This window comes from Eleutherodactylus coqui, chromosome 8 (genome assembly GCF_035609145.1).
Source record: "Eleutherodactylus coqui strain aEleCoq1 chromosome 8, aEleCoq1.hap1, whole genome shotgun sequence".
NCBI classification, from domain to species: domain Eukaryota; kingdom Metazoa; phylum Chordata; class Amphibia; order Anura; family Eleutherodactylidae; genus Eleutherodactylus; species Eleutherodactylus coqui.
Window position 1 is genome coordinate 99495550 of NC_089844.1, and position 19120 is coordinate 99514669.

Genomic DNA, 19120 nt, shown 5'->3' on the forward strand with positions numbered 1-19120 from the left:
TGCCAGACGGTGCAAACAGGAATTGCTTAATCTTTGAGTGACTGCCTGTTTGCAGTGAATGGAGGAGGGCGGCCAGAAGTATCTTAGGCTTGCTCCATCTCCATTCACAGAACAACTATTACACATGTGTAAAGCAAAGGAGTGATAGTTGCTGGAACAGCTGTTGGACGCTTATGTGCCTGACAGTCCTTCCGTGTAAAGGTGCTTTTATTCCCATCTCACACGAGTGTATGTGTATTTGTGTGCCCCTGAGCGCTGTGTATTTGCAGAATGAACTATGCTCTTTTGGTGCATGCAGTATTTTACTGCACTTTTTGTGACTGCAAAGCATGTTCATTCGCGCACGGCAAAAAGAAAAACATGCACCCATTGAAACTGCAAAATTGTCTAATGAATTCCACGTGTTTTTTTTCCTGTGCAATTACATGGTGTTTCACACATCTCCTAGCATTTGCGCCCACTTGCCCATTCCCATTGATTTCTACAGGGTCTTTGGGTGCACAAATGTGCAGAAATATAGAGCATGCTGCATATTTTTTTTGAGCGCGAATTATCCTCATCCTTATGACCCATTTACACCCAATTATCACTAAAAATTCATTCAAATGAATGAATTTGAGCGATAGTGTGCAGTTTAAGTGCAAAAAAACTGGTATGAAAATCGCACAAGATGTGTGTTGCGAGAAGCACAAATCTTGCCCAAATATGAACCCCATTTTTTTTTTAATGGGTTCATTCACATTAATGATGTTGTCCTGCATGGCACCGCAATGCGATGCGGGAGAAAAAAAATTGCGACATGTTCTTTCTGGCTGCGTGATCTCGCATCACAGTCACATTATCAATAGGAAAATTGAAAGCCATGTGGGAACTCGGCAGCGGCTGCGCAGTGATGCAAGGCTGTTTTCACATGGAAACACCTCACGTGTACAGGGCTTTCACATGCTGGTAAGTGCGATATCGGGACGTGATGCACGACCTGATATTACCCTCGTCGTTGTGAAGGAGCCCTTGGGGTGGGATCGCAAATAGCCGATTTGATGCTGATTTTGGGGGGGGGGGGGGGGGTTGCAGCAAATTCCACCCTTTCCACAGAATTCAAACTATCAGGGTGAAATCTGCTGCAGATCTCCACCAAAATCCACGACAAAATCTTTTAACTAAGCAGCTATGTGTGAATGCACCCTCAGGGTATACGCACATGTGGCAGATTAGCTGCAGAAGTTTTTGCAACTGAAAATCTGTTCCATTGATCTGAGTGGGGATGTTTCTGTAAAGAGCAAACTGGTGGAATCACCGGTGCATGTAGCCTCTCTCCTGCCTGAGGCGAACAGTGAAAGGGCATTCCATAAAAAGAATAAATAATTATAAAGACTGAATTCCTATTCACACCGGATCCCAATGAACTGTTGATCTATTATTTGTACCACAATTTGAGCAAGCCGTCATATGATGAAAGATAATTACTGTAAAGTCAAATAAAAAATATTTTGAAAAATATCAGAGCAAAAGAAGAATTTATTGCGAAAAACAGAACACTGTTGTACCGCCTTTAGTTTAGATACAAGATGTGATATGGGCAGGTATGGAGGCCCTTGTACCCTGTTGTACCACCTCTAGCTTAGATACAAGATGTGATATGAGGGGCATGGAGGCTCCTGTGCCCTGTTGTACCGCCTCAAGCTTGGATACAAGATGTGATACGGGCGGGCATGGAGGCTCTAGTACCCTGTTGTGGCACCTCTAGCTTGTATTCAAGATTTGATACAGGCGGCCATGGAGGCTCTAGTACCCTGTTTTACTGCTTCTAACTTGGATACAAGATGTAATACAGGTGGGCATGGAAGCTCTAGTACCCTGTTCTACCACCTCTAGCTTGGATACAAGATGTGATACGGGAGTGCATGGGGGCATACTGGTTCCATATGGTATCCTGCTAATGGGTCCACATTTGCTGTAACTGAGCCTCTAAATTCTGCAAACTTGTAGGCTGTCGAAGTTGGCGTCCCAGATGGTCCCAAACATTTTTATTGGCGATAAATCTGGCAACCGGGCAGCCATGGAAGTGTGGCAATCTTGTGGAGACATTCCTGTGACACCTTTACTGTGTGTAGCAAAGCATTATCCTGCTAGAAAATGCCTCTTGGAAGCCATGAGAGGAGCACATGTGGCTGCAGGATGTCCTGAGCATATCACTGAGCCGTCATTGTCCTTCGTACTACTACTAGAGGTGACCGACTGTCGTATGTGATGGCCCCCCAGACCATCACACCATGACAAATGAGTCGCCCATATACTAGGTAAGGCAAAGTCTGGACAAGCCTGTTTAACTGGTGTAGGGAGAAAACTGACATACAATATGTGAAAATATAATTGGGAGGGTGGCTGCATTTTTTGTTGGAGCAGAGGTTTTAGGACTTATTCAGACAGGCGTATATCGGTCAGATTTTCATGCCCGGCCGATATACGCTGTCCCTCTCTGCAAGGGGAGGACGCGGGCCTGGCTGGGAGCTCGCGCACGGAGCTCCCGCCTTTTCTCCACTGTTTGCTATGGGAGGGGGCAGGACAGAACTGAGCTTTGCCCCCGTCCCCCCCTCCCATAGCAAGCAGTGGCGAGGGGCGGAAGCTCAGTGCACTGCTCCCGGCCCAGCCTGCCTCCTCCCCTTGCAGAGAGGGGCAGCATGTATCGGCCGGACGTGAAAACCTGACTGATATACGCCTGTCTGAATAAGCCCTTAAACCTCTGCTCCAACAAAAAAATGCAGCCACCCTCCCAATTATATTTTCACATATTGTATGTCAATTTTCTCCCTACACCAGTTAAACAGGCTTGTTCGGACTTTGCCTCACCTAGTATATGGGCGACTCATTTGTCATTGGTGGAGAGCTTTTTGTTATCTGAACACACTATAACCCTAGAAGTTATCCAATTTGTTGCTTCAGTCATACCAAAAAAAAACAAACTACAAAGCAAGAAAGGTAACAGTTGATGTTAACAATAATTTATTATACACAGCAGACGTACAGTGTTCTTTCAGATCCTCAGTAATATGCACACAAGACATTAAATATAATTATATCAGGATTGTTCAGCTCTGATCCTCAACTTATATCACTCTTACTGATCCTTCAATTATGTCATAGTCATATCAAACAATTACGACCTACACCTCATAAAAGAAAACCAGTGAAGGGTATTTAGAAGAAGAAAAAGAAGAAGTAGAGCATGTGTAAAACCCTGATATACAATATAGTATTAAAGGGGTTGTCCAGGATTAGAAAAACATGGCAGCTTTCTTCCAGAAACTGTGCACATAGGTCCATAGGTTGTGGACCTGCAGTTTAGCACCTATGAAGTGAATGGGGAGGAGCTGCAATACCACACACAACCTGAGCACAAATGTGGAACGGTCTTCGGAAGAACACTGCTAATGTTTTTCTAATCCTGGACAGCCCCTTTAAATCAAAGGCACATCAAGCACTGCAATTTGTATCTCAACACTTTATTTCTCATGGTTATTTTTTAGACAGCAGGTTTGTAGATTTCAAGTATAGCGCATCACCTTAAATGTAAATCTCAATTAAATAACATGAAAAATAAATTAGGTTCATTAATTTCACATTGCACAAAGTAATTAAAAATGGAGTGATCTAGGATGGATATTTTACAGCTTAACAAAAGAGTTTATTATCTAGTTATCCGAAACTGGTAATAGATTACGGTGCTAATACAACTACATGGAAAACCCAGCACACATTGGCCATTAACAGGTCTTGCCTGCATTTGTACTTACTTTTATAGCAAACCTATAGCTCAAGAACAGCTGACGTAATTACTAGAAGGCTTCATACAACATAAATCTGGGACATATCAATCCACCTCCTCTTTGTTGTATAGAAGGAGAATGCTTTATAAAAAGTGAATACTCATGTTTCAACATCATGTAGTTTTAGGTCTAAAGCTCTCGGCGTAGATATAGAGTTAAAATACTATTCCGACCGCCAGGACCCACCTATAGAAGGAGCTTGCAATGCAATAACACAGAGCAGTAAGCTCCTAAGTGGTGTCTGCAGGAAGCGAGAGTATTTTTTTTTTTACACTAGGTCTACATATACAATTTGGTACTTTGTATCAGTAAAGCACAACTCCAACCATTATAATTCAAATTAAGGAATTAGCATGGAATTTTAAAACCATTTACATTAAAAAAAAAAGCAAACAAACTAACAAAAAAAAAAGAAACACACCAAATACGGTGTTTAGTGGTGGGCATTCACTTTAACAGTGAGTCAGTCAGCAATTCAATAGAAAAGCCCTCTTGCTTTTCTCCGTTATATTATATATTCATCTATATCTACTTTTAATGCTTGCTGTTAATAAATAAAAATGTGTTCCATATTTGCTATTGGCCTTTTTAAACGCAGTTGAATTAGAAAATAAAATGGCTAAAATCTTTAATCCTGTTTACAGTAAGATCATTGGCATCTTTCCCTTTCTTACACGTAGTTAAGATTTATGCTTATATATACAGTGTATGTTTAGTGTCAGAACTAAGTTTACCCAACTGTTCATATACACCGATTGTCCACTTTACTAGAAACCCCTGTCCTTTCATGATTGGAGCTTTCCTGTATGGAAATTAGACAGACGATCCCGGAGTACAACATAAAATAAAAGTGTGCAAGTTTTCATTGGATGAGTTTGTGTGAATTCACATGAGAATGGGAAAATTCAGCAATCTGAGCATCTTCAAAAAAGGCATGATCATCGGTGCCAGACTAGTATTTCAAAAACTACCAATCTTGTAGAGTTTTCTCATGTAATTGTGTCAACGGCAAACCAAAAATGGAGTGTTCGAGAAAAAACATTCAGTGAAAAGGGATCTTGTGGATGAAGACAGCTCGGGGTCAGAGGAGGCGGTTGTTCTGTTGAATAGGTGGTGCATAGTTAAGAAGACTGAAACTTAATATAATGCTGGTGTTCCAACTAGCGTGTCCAAACACAAGACTCATCCTTCCTTGGCACAGAAATACTAGAACAGTTGATGACCAGTCTGAGTGCCAATAGGCAAAAATTGGATGAACATTAGTGGAAAAACATTGCCTGGTCTGAGAAATCCAGATTTCTGTTGCTTCATGGTGATAGGATGGTCAGATTTAAGCGTAAGCACCACAAATATATGGACCTTCCCCTTTATGTGTCAACAGTTCAGACTGGTGGAAGAATGATGTGAGGAATGCTTTCTAGACATACCCTAGGTCTTCTGCCACCTGTGGATTGACATCATGCCGAATTTCTGCCGTTCTGAAGGGGCCCAAACACTAATTTATTGGGGCCTCTAATAAAATGGGCATTCAGTGTAGACAGACTTAGTGCTACATCAATGGATCGTTGTACCATGCATGTCAATCTCTATCTTTGGATACAACAATAACATTGTTTCTGCCGATAGGGTTACCAATCACTACAACACTACTTGTATACGACTGGATGAGATTTTACTTAGTTATAGAGAGTGGTATTTAGAACTATGAATTTGAAGAAGAGCAGATGCAAGAACCCCTTGTTGTAGAAGTTAACGATCACAGGAAGTAGACATAATGAGTTTACCTATTTAATCTCAGTGTAGTCTTTGGCTGCAAACGCAAGGCTAGTTAGAAGTTGTAAAGGAAATGTATAGCAGCTTGCAGAACCAGGTTTGCAGAAGGACACCAAATCCTTTGTATCAGAAAATGAAGCAGTAGTTCCGCACACAATGTTTCTCCTTAGTAGTGAAACTCTTCCTTGCATCTGATATTATAAAGGCATTATACTGAATGTCTTCAAGGTGTAAGCAGTGAAGTCATACAGCAAGTTATATGTGTTCACTACATTGGTTTCTTCATGCTAGTGACTAGAGTATCTTATTCTAAAATAGTCATCTCTTATCTTCTCAGTGTTGACCTCTTCAGTCCCAAACCATAAGATTTTTCCAATACCGATGGCTTCCTTTAACTTTCGTTTAGAAATGGTCAAAGTACCAGGGTCCTCTGTTGTGTTGGGACCGGTTATCAAAATGTAACAAGAATGCCGGCTGCGCTCAAACAGGGCGGCTAAGAAAAACATCAAAATGAAAGATGGTTAGGAAATAGAAAGATGACATGTTTCAACCTACATTTAATCACACCTGGTGTACACAGATCTGTAGATAATGTCATCGGAATGCAAGAGAAAATTGAAGTGGATGTAACACATTGCTATACTTCATCCAGCATGCCAATAAGCAATTATATTGCTGAGATATTTATGTTAAAGGCTTTTCTGCTCTGGATATTCCCTAGAAACGTCCTCTGATAAGCTAGTCAGAAGCCAGCAGTTGGGATCTGCAGTGAACAGCTCTGATCTACGGAAGAACTTGGAAGCAGGTGTTCAAATTCCCTGCAGCACCACCACAGGGCAAAGAGAGAACTACAGTTCTCACTGAAATCAGTAGGATGTCAATGTAATGAATGGTCCTTACTGCAAGAGATGTTCTTTATAGCCACTGACCATTCTGGCTAATAAATGATGGTCTAATAAGAGATTTTATTTTTATTTTTTAAACAAAGCAGCCCCTTTAACATTATAAGTAGTGAGCTAGTGGTAGTAATATGCAAATAAGGGAGATGGAACAATACCTCTGCAGCGCCACCTATTGGGGGCAGTAATGTAATGGTCACTTTTTATTGAGGGTTTAGAACATGAACTTACCAGTGAACAGGATTATATTTTCAGTATGGTTGTTCAATTGTAGAAGGGCATTTTGCTGAACTGGGTGAAACATGAACAGGTTTTCTTCCAACTCCTGCACAGGAAAATCAATAGATTTTAATGCATTTCTGTCTTATGAAAACTGTTCTATTAGTGATATAAAAACAACCCGAGGATCACAAGGCTATAAGAATACAAAACATAAATTGTGACAGATATTCGATAGCCTTCATGCCATACTATTATTGTGTTCACTTTTATAGAAATGTTTATAGTATTATCACCGTCCTTGAGACTGTGTTTTTACAGCTAAAGCCTCTTGTGGACGAAACTCCACCCACTCGCAGCAGACAACAGCCTCACACCAGCGTCATCAGCAAGGTCATGCGGCAATTGTCTGCCGGAGGTGGCCAAGGTTGTAGCTGCAAGCAGTTTTTGCCTGGTGGAAGCACAGCCTAAAGCCAAGCTCTACCAGTGATCAGCTCTACAGCTGTTTTTACTTATTTTTGGTTATTATTACATATCTATTCAATATGTAGTTGCGCATTAGTGTACTATTTAGAAAGGGAATCTGCTTTTATTAATACCTTAAAGGGTGCATGTTATCACCTTTAACCCCATAAACTACATCATAGGGCTCAAAGCTGAGAGAACGAGGCAGTCCATGGGAGCTGTGTTTCATACTCACGGAGTGCCCACTTCCTGCACTATGTCCTAGAGAAGTGGTCGTGCTCTGAAAATGCTAGAATTGGAATTCTGCAAATACCCTGATAGCTAAATTACTCCCACTATACTTCAAATTCTAGTCTTAAAGAGGTTATCAGGTACATGCCTTTTTCCAAAAGCTGCTCAGGATGCAGGACTAGCATACAAGATATACTCATATTCCACTGGCGCTGGCCTTCATCGGGTGCAGGGAGCTAGCAATAATGTCACCGGGGCTATCTGACCACTGCAACCAATTACTGCCTAACTTCAGCCAGTGATGAGCTGCAGAGAGCATATGACCTGGTGTTGGGACATCATCACTCCATAAGTGAAGACCAGGGGACCGGAGAAAGAGAGGATACCTTCTTTTATGTTGGTGCTACATTCTGCACAGTTTTGAGAAAAAGAAACAGTCCTTAGACAACCCCTCTGATTTGTTTACTACCCTTTCTTTTTTTAATGTATGTGAAAGTTTATAGATTCATTTTAGACTTTAATCTGGTCCGGTAAATCTCGGATCTTTCTCGCTTTTTTTTTTTTTTTTTTTACAAAACACCTAATTAAACTAAAATACAATTACAGCCTGTGGGCTTCCCAGGTATTTGGGTTGCAGAATACTTTTTTTGTTTTCTGTGCATAATTTTGCAGAGATGAATGAAAATTCCTTGTTGTAATTCTATTATTATTTGTTAATTAGTTGTCAATTTTTTTTTTTTTTATAAGGTATTGTTGATCTTCCATTAGAAATATCTAAGATGACATATAGCAGGGCATAATACTCTCCCCTCGATATCAAAGTTCCTTCTGTAAATATTTCAAGTTTTTCAATAGTTTGTCTTGTGAAATTTTCCCGATTTATATTTGGGACATATATAATTGCAAACTTAATTACTTAATGTATTCTCCCACTACTCTTGCCACCATTCCTGAGATCCCTAATGCCCATTTTAAGTAAATGGGAAGCTACTATAAACTAGTTTTGCATAGGGATGAACAGACAGACACTTACACTATTGTTGGAATCCGGAGGGTGCATTCCCCAAAACAGAAATGTTGAGCGATGGTCTCCTGTATTGAGCACGGCAGGGTTTTGTCTGGCAATTCCCAAATTCAGTTCAATCTCCCACTGGATAGCCCCACTCCTACTGTCTACAATAAAGACCTGAACAAAAGATTATTTGAGATAGGATAGAGATTTAAAAAAAAGAATGATATTATTATGAATACAATAATATAAATGTTAAAGGCATAAAATATATTATCAAATACTGGGGATTTCAATGGTCTGTCGTTCATTGCAACCAATGACAACCAATGATGAGCCATCATCTTTCAGTCTAAATGCACCTCAAGTACTCCTGCCATACTACGTATAGAATTTGAGGAATACTTTGCATGTGCTTCTACACACTCAGAAGCGGGTTTAAGCACGGACAACGGAAAGGCGAGGAAGTAACGTATAAAACGCACATCACAAGTAGCTGATAGAGTATCTCTAAGGAATGATGATTTATCGCAACCAAAAGTGGTAAACGAATTCTTCATGATCCAACTTAAAGTACTGGGGTTGGGGAAAGGAGGGGGGGTTAACTGTTTGCGGCTCATAGCAACCAAACACAAGATAGCTTTCATTTAACTACAGCTGCTTAAGGAATGATGATAGGTTAAAATGTGTAACAAAGTTTCTCGCTCGTGTCATTGGGGTACACAGCAAAGACCGTGGGATATAGCTTCTGCCACTAGGAGGCGACACTAAGCACAAAAAGTTAGCTCCGCCCTCTGGCTATATCCCTCCTGCCGACAGCAGGCTAATCAGTTTTTAGCTTAGTGTCTCGTAGGAGGACGGTCGTGCCCGTTAGGGCTGCTTTAAGGGCCAGGGTTAGACGGAGAGGCAGGACGCTCCCCATCAAACCCGGAGAGGAGGGCGAACAACCTCGGGTTTGTCCAGGTTGCTTCTTGCCCGGCCCGCCTCAGAAGAAAAGGTGGCACATCCGGGTCATATATATCCGCATGTGGCCCGCCAGCGAGAGCCCCCCATGTTTGGTGCAGAGGTCCGCATCCCCTTCCCATGGGCAGGCGATGTTATAGGGGTAGGCTGCTGGAACTGGGGAGCCGCTTTTTCTTCCAGCAAGCACGCAGGAGGTAAGTATGCGCTTGCGACATCCCCCCCTCTCCCTCCCTCCTTCCTGGCTCTCCCAGTATGTCGCTTTTTGCACGCGTACCTTGTGAGCTGCAGCGAGGCGCAGGGATAGGCGCAGGCGGACAGACTCCTTTTCGTCAGGAGTAGTATACGCCATGCATGGCTGCGGCAGCGGAGGGCATTATTTGCTGGGGCATTCCTGCATTCGGCTCCCCTTGAGCTTGCAGGCGGGGTGGGGGTGGGCAGGTGAGTTCACCGTGGAGGTATGGGCTCACCTGATATTCAGGGCGCTGGTTCCAGGCACAAGCCGGTGGGGGGGCGTGGCCTCGCGGGCATGGTACTTCAGGGCAACAACTCTCAGTATGCCCTGGCCTTCTGGCTCCCTGCAGGGGCTCCCAGCAGGAGTTCCTGCGATGTGGGGGCTCAATGGAGAGGGCTGCACTGCAGCCCCGGGCGCGGCAACGGCGGAATCGGAGGGGGCGTGGCCTCACCGTGTGGCCACGCCCCCACGTGACGCGAGGGGCGTGGCTTGCGGCAATACCTCCGTGGATGGGTGTGGCCACGCCCCCCTCAATGACTCCGTGCAGGGGGCGTGGCCTCATCGGCAATGCACGCCGCCCTGCCCCTCCCTCTTCCTCCCTCAGCACAGGTGAAGGGGGATGACATCAGAGAAACAGCCTATTGGGGACAGCGCGCCAGGACTTAAAAAGCGCCCTGCTGCTCCACTCCTTGCTGCCCTTTTCTGCTCAGCTTATATGCTGTACAGCTAAAGCTCCAGGAAAGAAAGCCCTTCAGCACCTGCAGTCTCCCAACCCAGCGGCTCACTGGACCTCTTCAGACCTCGGCAAGGACCTGGGTAAGCTCTGCCTGGCGGCTAGCTCCCCTCTTTCGCTGCGTATCCCTCCTGCCGGCGGTTGGCATAGCAGAGGATAGCTCGCAGTTCTCCTTGCCCGGTGAAATCCCAGCACCATGTCCGACCCCAGAGCCCTGGAGGCTGGACCAGGGACAGCAAGAGTAACGCACTTTGCTTGCTCGCGCTGTAACCTAAAGTTCGCATGCGGACAGGCTGAGCCCTTTTGTAGAGATTGTCCCCCTGCGAAACAGGCGGCTGTGCAGGGCACCCATCCCCCCATTCAGCCCCCAGCTGTGGCCGAGCCGGAGTGGGCCCGCTCCTTGTCACTGGCGGTGTCTGACCTCTCTCGGGCATCTGGCGCGATTTTGGAAAGATTAGCGCAGAACGCCTCCAGTCCGCGTGAGGAGCGCGGCCGTAGACGAAAACGGGTCAGGCCTTCGGACTCCCGGCGGCCCTCCCGGTCATCATCCTCGTCACTTTTGCGCTCTTCTGGTACTAGGTCACGGCGCCTATTGGCAGAAGATGGTTCGGACGAGGAAGGGTCTGAATCCTCCTCAGACTCTGTCGTGGAGGAGGATCAGGTCCCAAAATTTTCGGCTATGGTGGAGAGCTTAGTGGTTGCGGTGCGTGACACTTTTCAGCTCACTGAACAGGAACCACAGGCATCTGGGATATCGTTTTCTTTCAGGCAACCTAGACGCTCTCCAAAAACCTTTCCTCCTCATGAGGACTTTGACAAGGTCCTATCTAAGGAGTGGAAGGCACCGAATAAGCGGTTTTCCAAGATGGGTTTCTTGGACGGGAAATATCCCTTCCCACAGGACTTAGTGGAGAAGTGGTCGGTCCCACCGCTAGTGGATCCACCCATTTCGCGCCTGGCTAAGCATACCGTGCTACCCACGGCAGAGTCCTCTTCCCTCAGCGATCCCAAGGATCGAGGAGTCGAGGCCTTGGCAAAGACCGTTTTTGAGGCGGCAGGGTCAGCTCTTAGGCCTGTGTTTGCCTCGTCCTGGGTCAGTAAGGCTGTTACTGACTGGGCAAAGCGGTTACGGGAAGGAATCCTCGAAGGGGCGTCAACCGAGGATCTGGTGGGCATTACACACCAGATTGAACAAGCAGGCATGTTTCTCTGTGAGGCCTCTATGGATACAGCCAGGCTGGCGGCCCGAGCCTCCGCGGCATCGGTGGCGACTCGCCGGACCCTATGGTTAAAATCGTGGGATGCGGATGCTTCCTCCAAGGGGTCGTTAATCAGTATGCCCTTTGTAGGATCTCGTCTTTTCGGCACCAAGCTAGACAAGCTCATCTCAGAGGCTACAGGTGGGAAGAGCTCACTTTTGCCACAGAACCGTCCAAAGCGGTCATCTCCGCAGCACAGACGTTTCCGTTCCTATCGCCGGATGAGTCCTCATAGGGTGGAGAGAGAGGGTCCACAGGAGCGGGAACAAAGGAAGGTTCCTTCCTTTAAACCAAGCTCCTCTTGGCGGGAGCCCCTGCCCACAAAGGGCTACCAATGATTCTCATAGCCCAGATGGGCCGCGAAGAACGCGGAACTCTGAGCTCATGGACATGTTAGCAGACGCGCCCTGGCGAGTACCCCTACAAAAGGATCTACTCTCTCAGGGGAACCATTACCGGAAGTACTGTGGCGCTTGCTGTCCTGGAAGGTCGCTTTCCTGGTGGCGGTTACCTCCCTTCGTAGGGTTTCGGAGATTGCGGCGCTGTCGGCAAAACCACCCTTTACGTTTTTTTCACCAGGATAAGGTGGTGTTGCGACCGGTGCGGTCTTTTTTTCTAAATTTTATCAAATACATACGTTTGCGTCAGCCGACGCTTCACTGGGTCGAAAGGTTTTACAGACGGCTGTAAACTGACCGCATGCGCTTATGATTTATTTGTACCCACCCTTGGGGACTGCTGTGGGACGTCCCACGGTCTTTGCTGTGTACCCCAATGACACGAGCGAGAAAAGAGGATTTTTTACTCACCGTAAAATCTCTTTCTCGTCTCGTCATTGGGGGACACAGCACCCACCCCTCTTTCTTTACATGACACAGTGGTGGTCCTGGTCGGACTCCGGATTCTGTAAGTCGCACATAGTGCTGCGTGTTTTTCATTACAGTGACATTTTTTGTTAACGTGTCATATGACTAACTATTGTTGTCTCTCTGGTCCCGCATGGCTATTCCAACTGCTGGCATGACAAACTGATTAGCCTGCTGTCGGCAGGAGGGATATAGCCAGAGGGCGGAGCTAACTTTTTGTGCTTAGTGTCGCCTCCTAGTGGCAGAAGCTATATCCCACGGTCTTTGCTGTGTCCCCCAATGACGAGACGAGAAAGAGATTTTACGGTGAGTAAAAAATCCTCTTTTATTTACACAATAAATAAGGCCTATTGTGTGACATATGGTAAAATAAGGTGCTTTGTGATTCAGCGTGGTGAATAATTTAGACATATGGTGGATCCAGAATGCCTTGAAAAACCCCTTTGGACAAATCCAACCAAAAGCAAAACACTTAAAATTACTGTAAGCAAGTGAACAACATGATAAATGACTTCAGAATGAGCGGAAAAAAGCCAGGACATCAAGGGCTGCAGAGACCCCAAAAGAACATGAGGACAAATTCAAAAAGAGAAAAATACAGCCAATGCATCAAGGGTGGCAAGTAGAGATGAGTAACTGCATTCTTGTATGAGCAGGCTCGGGGGGGGGGGGGGGGGGGGTAGCGGGGGAGAGAGAGAGAGATTACTCTCCCCCCCCCCCCCCCCGAGCAGGCTCGGACAAGAATGCAGTTACTCGAGAAGAGCGAGGCTCGCTCGAGTAACTGGCTTATCCGAGCGTGCTCGCTCATCTCTAGTGGTAAGACATTCTAATTTATTGCTGGAAGGTTTCTAATATGATCCTCACAGGGACTATGATCAACATCTCAACGTTATTATTAGACGTGTGGACCAAATATGTAGCTAGCGTCACACCAAGAAAATTTTAAAAAGAGGCTCCCGGAATGTGCTGTAGGAATGGAAACCGGATATATAAGCTATTAATACTTATATTTTAACAGATCTGGGCTTCAAGTCAAGATCAATAATGTTGTGGCTGGGACAACCTCTCAGAAAGAAGAGTATTAAATACTGAAGAAAAAAGAATTGCATAGTAAAACCTTGGACAGAACAGAAAATAAATTTTTAATTTTGAGCATCTTCATTAGGCCTTCAGTATGAAGCCCAAAACGCTGCAGCTAAGATCATAAATGCCTACACAGCAATGACCAGCAATATACTGTACAGTAAAGAGAAGAAATGCAGAACTGGGATGTATACGTAAAATAACTACAAACCTTCTTTTTGTTCCCGTCGGTCTCCACCTCCATCATTATAGACAAGACATCTTTATTGAAATACCCCAGAGCAGGTTTGCTAGAAAAATAAAACAATAACTTGTTTACAAGATGGTAGTACAAAGTAGCATATACACGTGTGTGTGTGTGTAAAATTTTATATAACTGTGTACAGAAATACAGATGTTTGTCCTTTATTCCTAAATGTTAAAAATTAACTTTATTAACTCTTATTTTGTGTGACAACCCATTTCACATAAAGCTGGGTTCACACCAGCATTACAGGCTCATTTACACTTAACGATTATTGCTCAAAATTCGTTCAAACTAACGAATTTGAGCAATAATCACTCAGCACGAATACAAAAAAACCCACAAAACGCTCACTTGTCGTTAGTGGTTGTTTAAGCTGACTTTGCAGTCTGCTTAAAAAAAGTTGTTAGCTCGCTGAGTTGTCATTCCGTGTCAATGCTCTGAGCTCAGTGCTTCCCATAGGAGGTGAAGCGGATGAGAAGCCAGCGAGTGACTGGCAAGTCTTTCTGTTTGAATGATCTGCACGAGCGCTGACAACCTCAGCAGTGAAGACAGCACCCGCGCAGTCGTCAAAACAATTGTCGGCCCATGTAAAAGGGACTTTACTCTTCTCATTGTTTGGCTATACCCTAGAACTTAAACAGAAGTGTTGGATCTAGCACATTTCATACCTGAACGGCATCAAATGGACCGCAAAGACTATAGTTGGGTTGGCCCAACTTCTGGCATGTCAGCAGGAATTTTCCCAAATGAAATAGTCAGAGCAGCAAGTAGTGTCTTAGACTACCGATGCAAACTAGGTGTGCATCAGGGACTCAGAGAAGTGGTTTGGTCATCTTTGTTTCTCCAAGATAGGAGGGTCACTTTTTTTTTTTTAACTCGTTTTATTGAAAACATTGTATTTTATACATCAACTGAATAAAAAAAACAAAAAACTTTTGGTTACATCATTAGCTCATTACATTCCTAACAAGTGTTTTAGTACATTCTATTGACATATTCCTTTGTTACATTTTCCCCTGGTAATATAGTTTCTTTGTGGTGTCGGCGGAGGGTGCGTTCCTTTGTTGGTTCTACTAAGTGTTTCTAGGCGTCACTGTTCTCAGCAAGTTATGGAACTGGTTCTGTGTGTACACCGTATTTGATGACCCACACCATCTTTCCCACACTTTATCGAATTTTTCAGGGCATTTTCTATTTTTATATACCATTTTTTCATATGGCAGAACGGCGTTGATAATGCTCTGCCACTTTGAGTGTCGGGGGGCGCCTGTCCATCCAGCGTAAGGCTATTACCTTCCGGGCGTAAAATAGAACCTTTGTAAGAAATATCTTGTCATGGTACTGCCATTGTTCTTCGTCTAAGATCCCCAACAGGCACACCGCAGGGTCGTGTGGTACTGGTATTCCCAGTATTTGTGTTAGAAACTCTATGATCTCTCTCCAGTATGTCTGAATATCTATGCAATTCCATATTAAATGGTTAAAGTTTGCATTGGGCATTCCACATCGGTGGCAGCGGTTGGTGGTTATCCGATTCATTTTATGAAGTCTGCTCGGTGTTAGATAACACTGATGTAAGATATATAGTTGTGTTAGTTTGTTGTTTGCCGCCGGTGATACTGTGGTGTATATGGACATGGCCGTTTCCCAATCCTCACTAGTGAGGGTGGGAATAAGTTCTCTCCATCTCTGCATTACTGTCATTGGTATGTCGGGAATTTTAGCGTGCAGTAGATGGGTATACAGCACTGAAATCAGACCTTTGGGTCCTTGTGTTCGCAGTATACCTATTAATGGATACTGAGAAAATATTTGTCTAGGTCCTGGAAACTGTGCGGTCAGTGCGTGTCGGAGTTGCAAGTATCTAAAAAATCCCGCCCTTGGGATCTGGTACAGCTCTTGCATTTGTTCAAAGGAAACCAGCGTTTGGTCCCTATAAACATGCTCTAGTGTGGTGACTCCTGAGTTTATCCAGAATTGTTTACCTGGCAGATTCATCAAGTGTGGTAATGCCCTGTTGTCCCACAGGGGAGTCTCCAAGGGAGTACTCTCCTGTTTTGTTAGTGATTTGCATATCTGCCATACGTTCACTGCCAGTCTGTGGACCGGCAGCATTTGTTTGGTTACCAATCTTGGTTTTTCCAGGAGAATCCACAACGAAGTCTCCCCTAGGAAGTACATGAGATGGTGCTCGGAGTTAGGGAGAGGCGCACCCGACAGCCAATGACGGAGATACCTGACCTGTCCCGCCAAATAATATAGTTTAAAATCTGGCAACGCCATACCTGCAATTTCTTTAGGGCGTTGTAGGGTATCCAGTCGTAGTTTGGCTCTAGAGTTTCCCCATATGAATGACGTTATTAATGAGTTAGTTTTTTTAAAGAATTTCTGTGATATAGTTGTTTCTGTATGCTCTAGGCAATATAAGTATTTAGGGAGTATTATCATTTTTATGAGGTTTATTCTGCCTGCTACAGATAGTGGTAGGGTGCTCCAGCTTTTCAACTTTTGCTGCAGAGTTGTCAGTAGGGGAGCAATATTTAACTCGAGGCTCTGGGTGTGTTCTCTGGTGATATGTATACCAAGATACTTAAATCTGGGAGTGATTTGTAAGTTACAAAATACATCCCCCGTCTGCCATCCCTCTGATCTTAGGGGCATGAAAGCGGATTTTTGCCAGTTAATGCATAGGCCTGAAAAAATTCCAAACCTGTCTATTAGAGATATGGCCAGCGGTAGGGTATTTCTAGGATCTGACATATACAATATTATGTCGTCCGCATACAAGCCTATTCTATCCTCTCTGGGTCCGATCTGAACGCCTTTGTATGAGTTGTGTTGTCGAATTCTCAGGGCTAGGGGTTCGATTGCAATTGCAAATAAAAGGGGGGAAAGTGGGCATCCCTGTCGTGTCCCCCTGTGTAGTGGGAAGGAAGTGGAGACCAGGCCGTTTACCGTTACCCTAGCGGTCGGGGCTTTATACAGGATAGAAACCCATTTTATAAACGTTTCTCCAAACCCGAATTTACGCAGCACCTCTATCAGGTACTGCCACTCGACGGAGTCGAACGCTTTAGCCGCGTCTAGTGAGGCCAGGGCCCAGTCTGATCTCCATCTCCACCCCACCTGTGTGATTACCTGTGTTCTTCTGATATTGTCCGATGTCGATTTACCCGGGATAAAGCCGGACTGGTCCGGGTGTATAATTTTCCCTACTATTTGGTTTAGTCGGGTCGCTAGTATTTTAGTAAGGATTTTATAGTCCGTGTTTAATAGAGAGATCGGCCTATACGAGCCGCACTCCTCTGGGTTTTTGTCTGGTTTGAGTATGAGGACTATGTTGGCCTCTAGCATCGACTCTGGGAGGTGACACTTATCAAGGATGTATTTGTATAGGGTAAACAAGTGTGGGATTATTTCTTTTTTGTACTGTTGGTAGATTTCCACTGGTAGCCCGTCCACTCCCGGGGTTTTGTTTTTAGCCATCTCATTTATTGCTTCTTCAACCTCTTCCACTGTAATGGGAGAGTCAAGTAGGGACTTATAATCGTCTTGTATTTCTGGAAATATTATGTCATTTAAGTAGGTCTCTAGTTCTGCCGGTGTGTAATTTACCCTTGATTGGTATAAGTCATTGTAGAATTGCTGAAATCTATCTAGGATTTCTTTCGGGTCTGTAAGCATTACTTCCTCGGTTGATTTAACTCGCAGTATGGTTGGGGGGGCAGTTTCCTGTCTCGCCATATAAGCAAGTAGTTTACTGGATTGGTTTCCTTGTTCAAAAAAGGACTGTCGAGTAAAGAAAAGATTCCTCTGGGCTTTCTCTTTCAGGTATAGTAAGTAGTCTCTGCCTGTCTGAAGCCATTTATCTCTTTTAGTGTCTATAGGGTCAGCTATATAATCTCTTTCTAGTTGTTGGCATTGCTCTGCTAAAAGTTCACCCTCCCGTGCCGTGGCTCTTTTGACAAATGAAATTGAGGACCTTAAACAGCCTCTAAGGTAGGATTTAAATGCCTCCCATACTAGATTTGTATCTCCATGCGTCTCATGTGCCTCATAGTATATTTGGATCTGGTCCGGTATGCGGTCATTAGGTCCAAATAATGAAAGCCAGAATGGGTGCACCCTTGGTCTCTTGATTGTGATTGGGCCTGGGTTTTTAAGGGTCATACGTATTGGCGAGTGGTCTGAGATACCTCGAGGTAGGAACTCTATTGAGTCTATTTTAGGGAATAGTGAAGGGGATCCGAATATATGGTCTATTCGACTGAGAGCGTGGTTGTGGGCTGCATGGCAGGTATACTCTTTTTGCTGCGGATGAAATGTTCGCCATAGGTCTAGCCAACCCGTTACCGAGATAATAGAGGCCAGGCGAGTCTTGTTCGCATCTCCCTCCCCCCGAGCACCACCCCCAAATCTATCCAAGGTGGGATCCATCACCATGTTCATATCTCCCATACAGACGACTGTTGCGTCTGGAGAGAATGATGCAAATTGAATGCCGTCTGCTAGGATGGTTGTTGTCGCCGGTCCTACCCATAGTAGGACATATGGGTCATTGTTGATTTTAGCTCTTACAAAAATATATCTGCCCTCTGTGTCTCTCCTAATCTGTTCCACCTCCCATCTAAGTGTTCTTCTTATTAGTAGAGACACCCCCCTGGAGTATGATGTGTGGTATACATGCGCGGACCATTGTACCCATGGCTTCAGCAAGACTTTTGTGGTTTCAGGTGTAAGGTGGGTCTCCTGCAAGCACAGGACATGTGGTCGCCAGGAGCGCAGCAACGTATTTATCGCCGCTCGCTTCCTGGCAGACCCCATGCCCCTGACGTTCCAGGATACAAAGACTATCTCCGCCATGGGCTAAGAGATGTTAATCTGATCCGGATACAATTTCCCATGTTATTCTGCCTGTCAGGCGACCCCCCCCGACACTCAATTACATTTTTATCATATATCATGTAACAGTACTTCAGCACATTCTCAATATCATCATAGAGCACTTGATGCATACAACTTAAAAACATTTTGATAAACTACTATCAACTGTAACTCTCAATCAACTTGTAATTAAACAGATTTTAAGATTGTCTTCTCTGTCACATACGTATTCGTGGCAACCTGTATTTAGGGGGTACCTACATAGTATAGCTTACTACAAGACTATACTTGTGGTATTGTTGTGTTATTAAATCAGTTGTGTGGACCGGCATTGGTTTGGCTGTCATTTTCTGGGTGGGTCCCCTTGAGGATAGAAAGCATATGGGGAGGGGGTTCTAAATCACCCTGCAAGGCCGCGACGAGGGGGATC

The 19120-nt window shown here is 44.5% G+C and overlaps 1 protein-coding gene across 2 annotated transcripts in view; it reads right to left on the reverse strand.

Annotated features, from left to right (window-relative positions):
• Positions 1 to 2971: 2971 nt before the first annotated feature.
• Positions 2972 to 19120, reverse strand: part of FAM234A (family with sequence similarity 234 member A) — a 47081-nt gene continuing 30932 nt past the window's right edge. For both annotated transcript variants that reach the window (XM_066576114.1, XM_066576113.1), the window contains exons 9-12: positions 13771 to 13849; positions 8448 to 8600; positions 6731 to 6824; positions 2972 to 6093 (exon numbers count right to left, since the gene is read on the reverse strand). In XM_066576114.1, the coding sequence (XP_066432211.1) occupies positions 5888 to 6093; positions 6731 to 6824; positions 8448 to 8600; positions 13771 to 13849 (532 nt within the window). In that variant the 3' untranslated portion in view covers positions 2972 to 5887. The remainder of the gene's footprint in view (positions 6094 to 6730; positions 6825 to 8447; positions 8601 to 13770; positions 13850 to 19120) is intronic.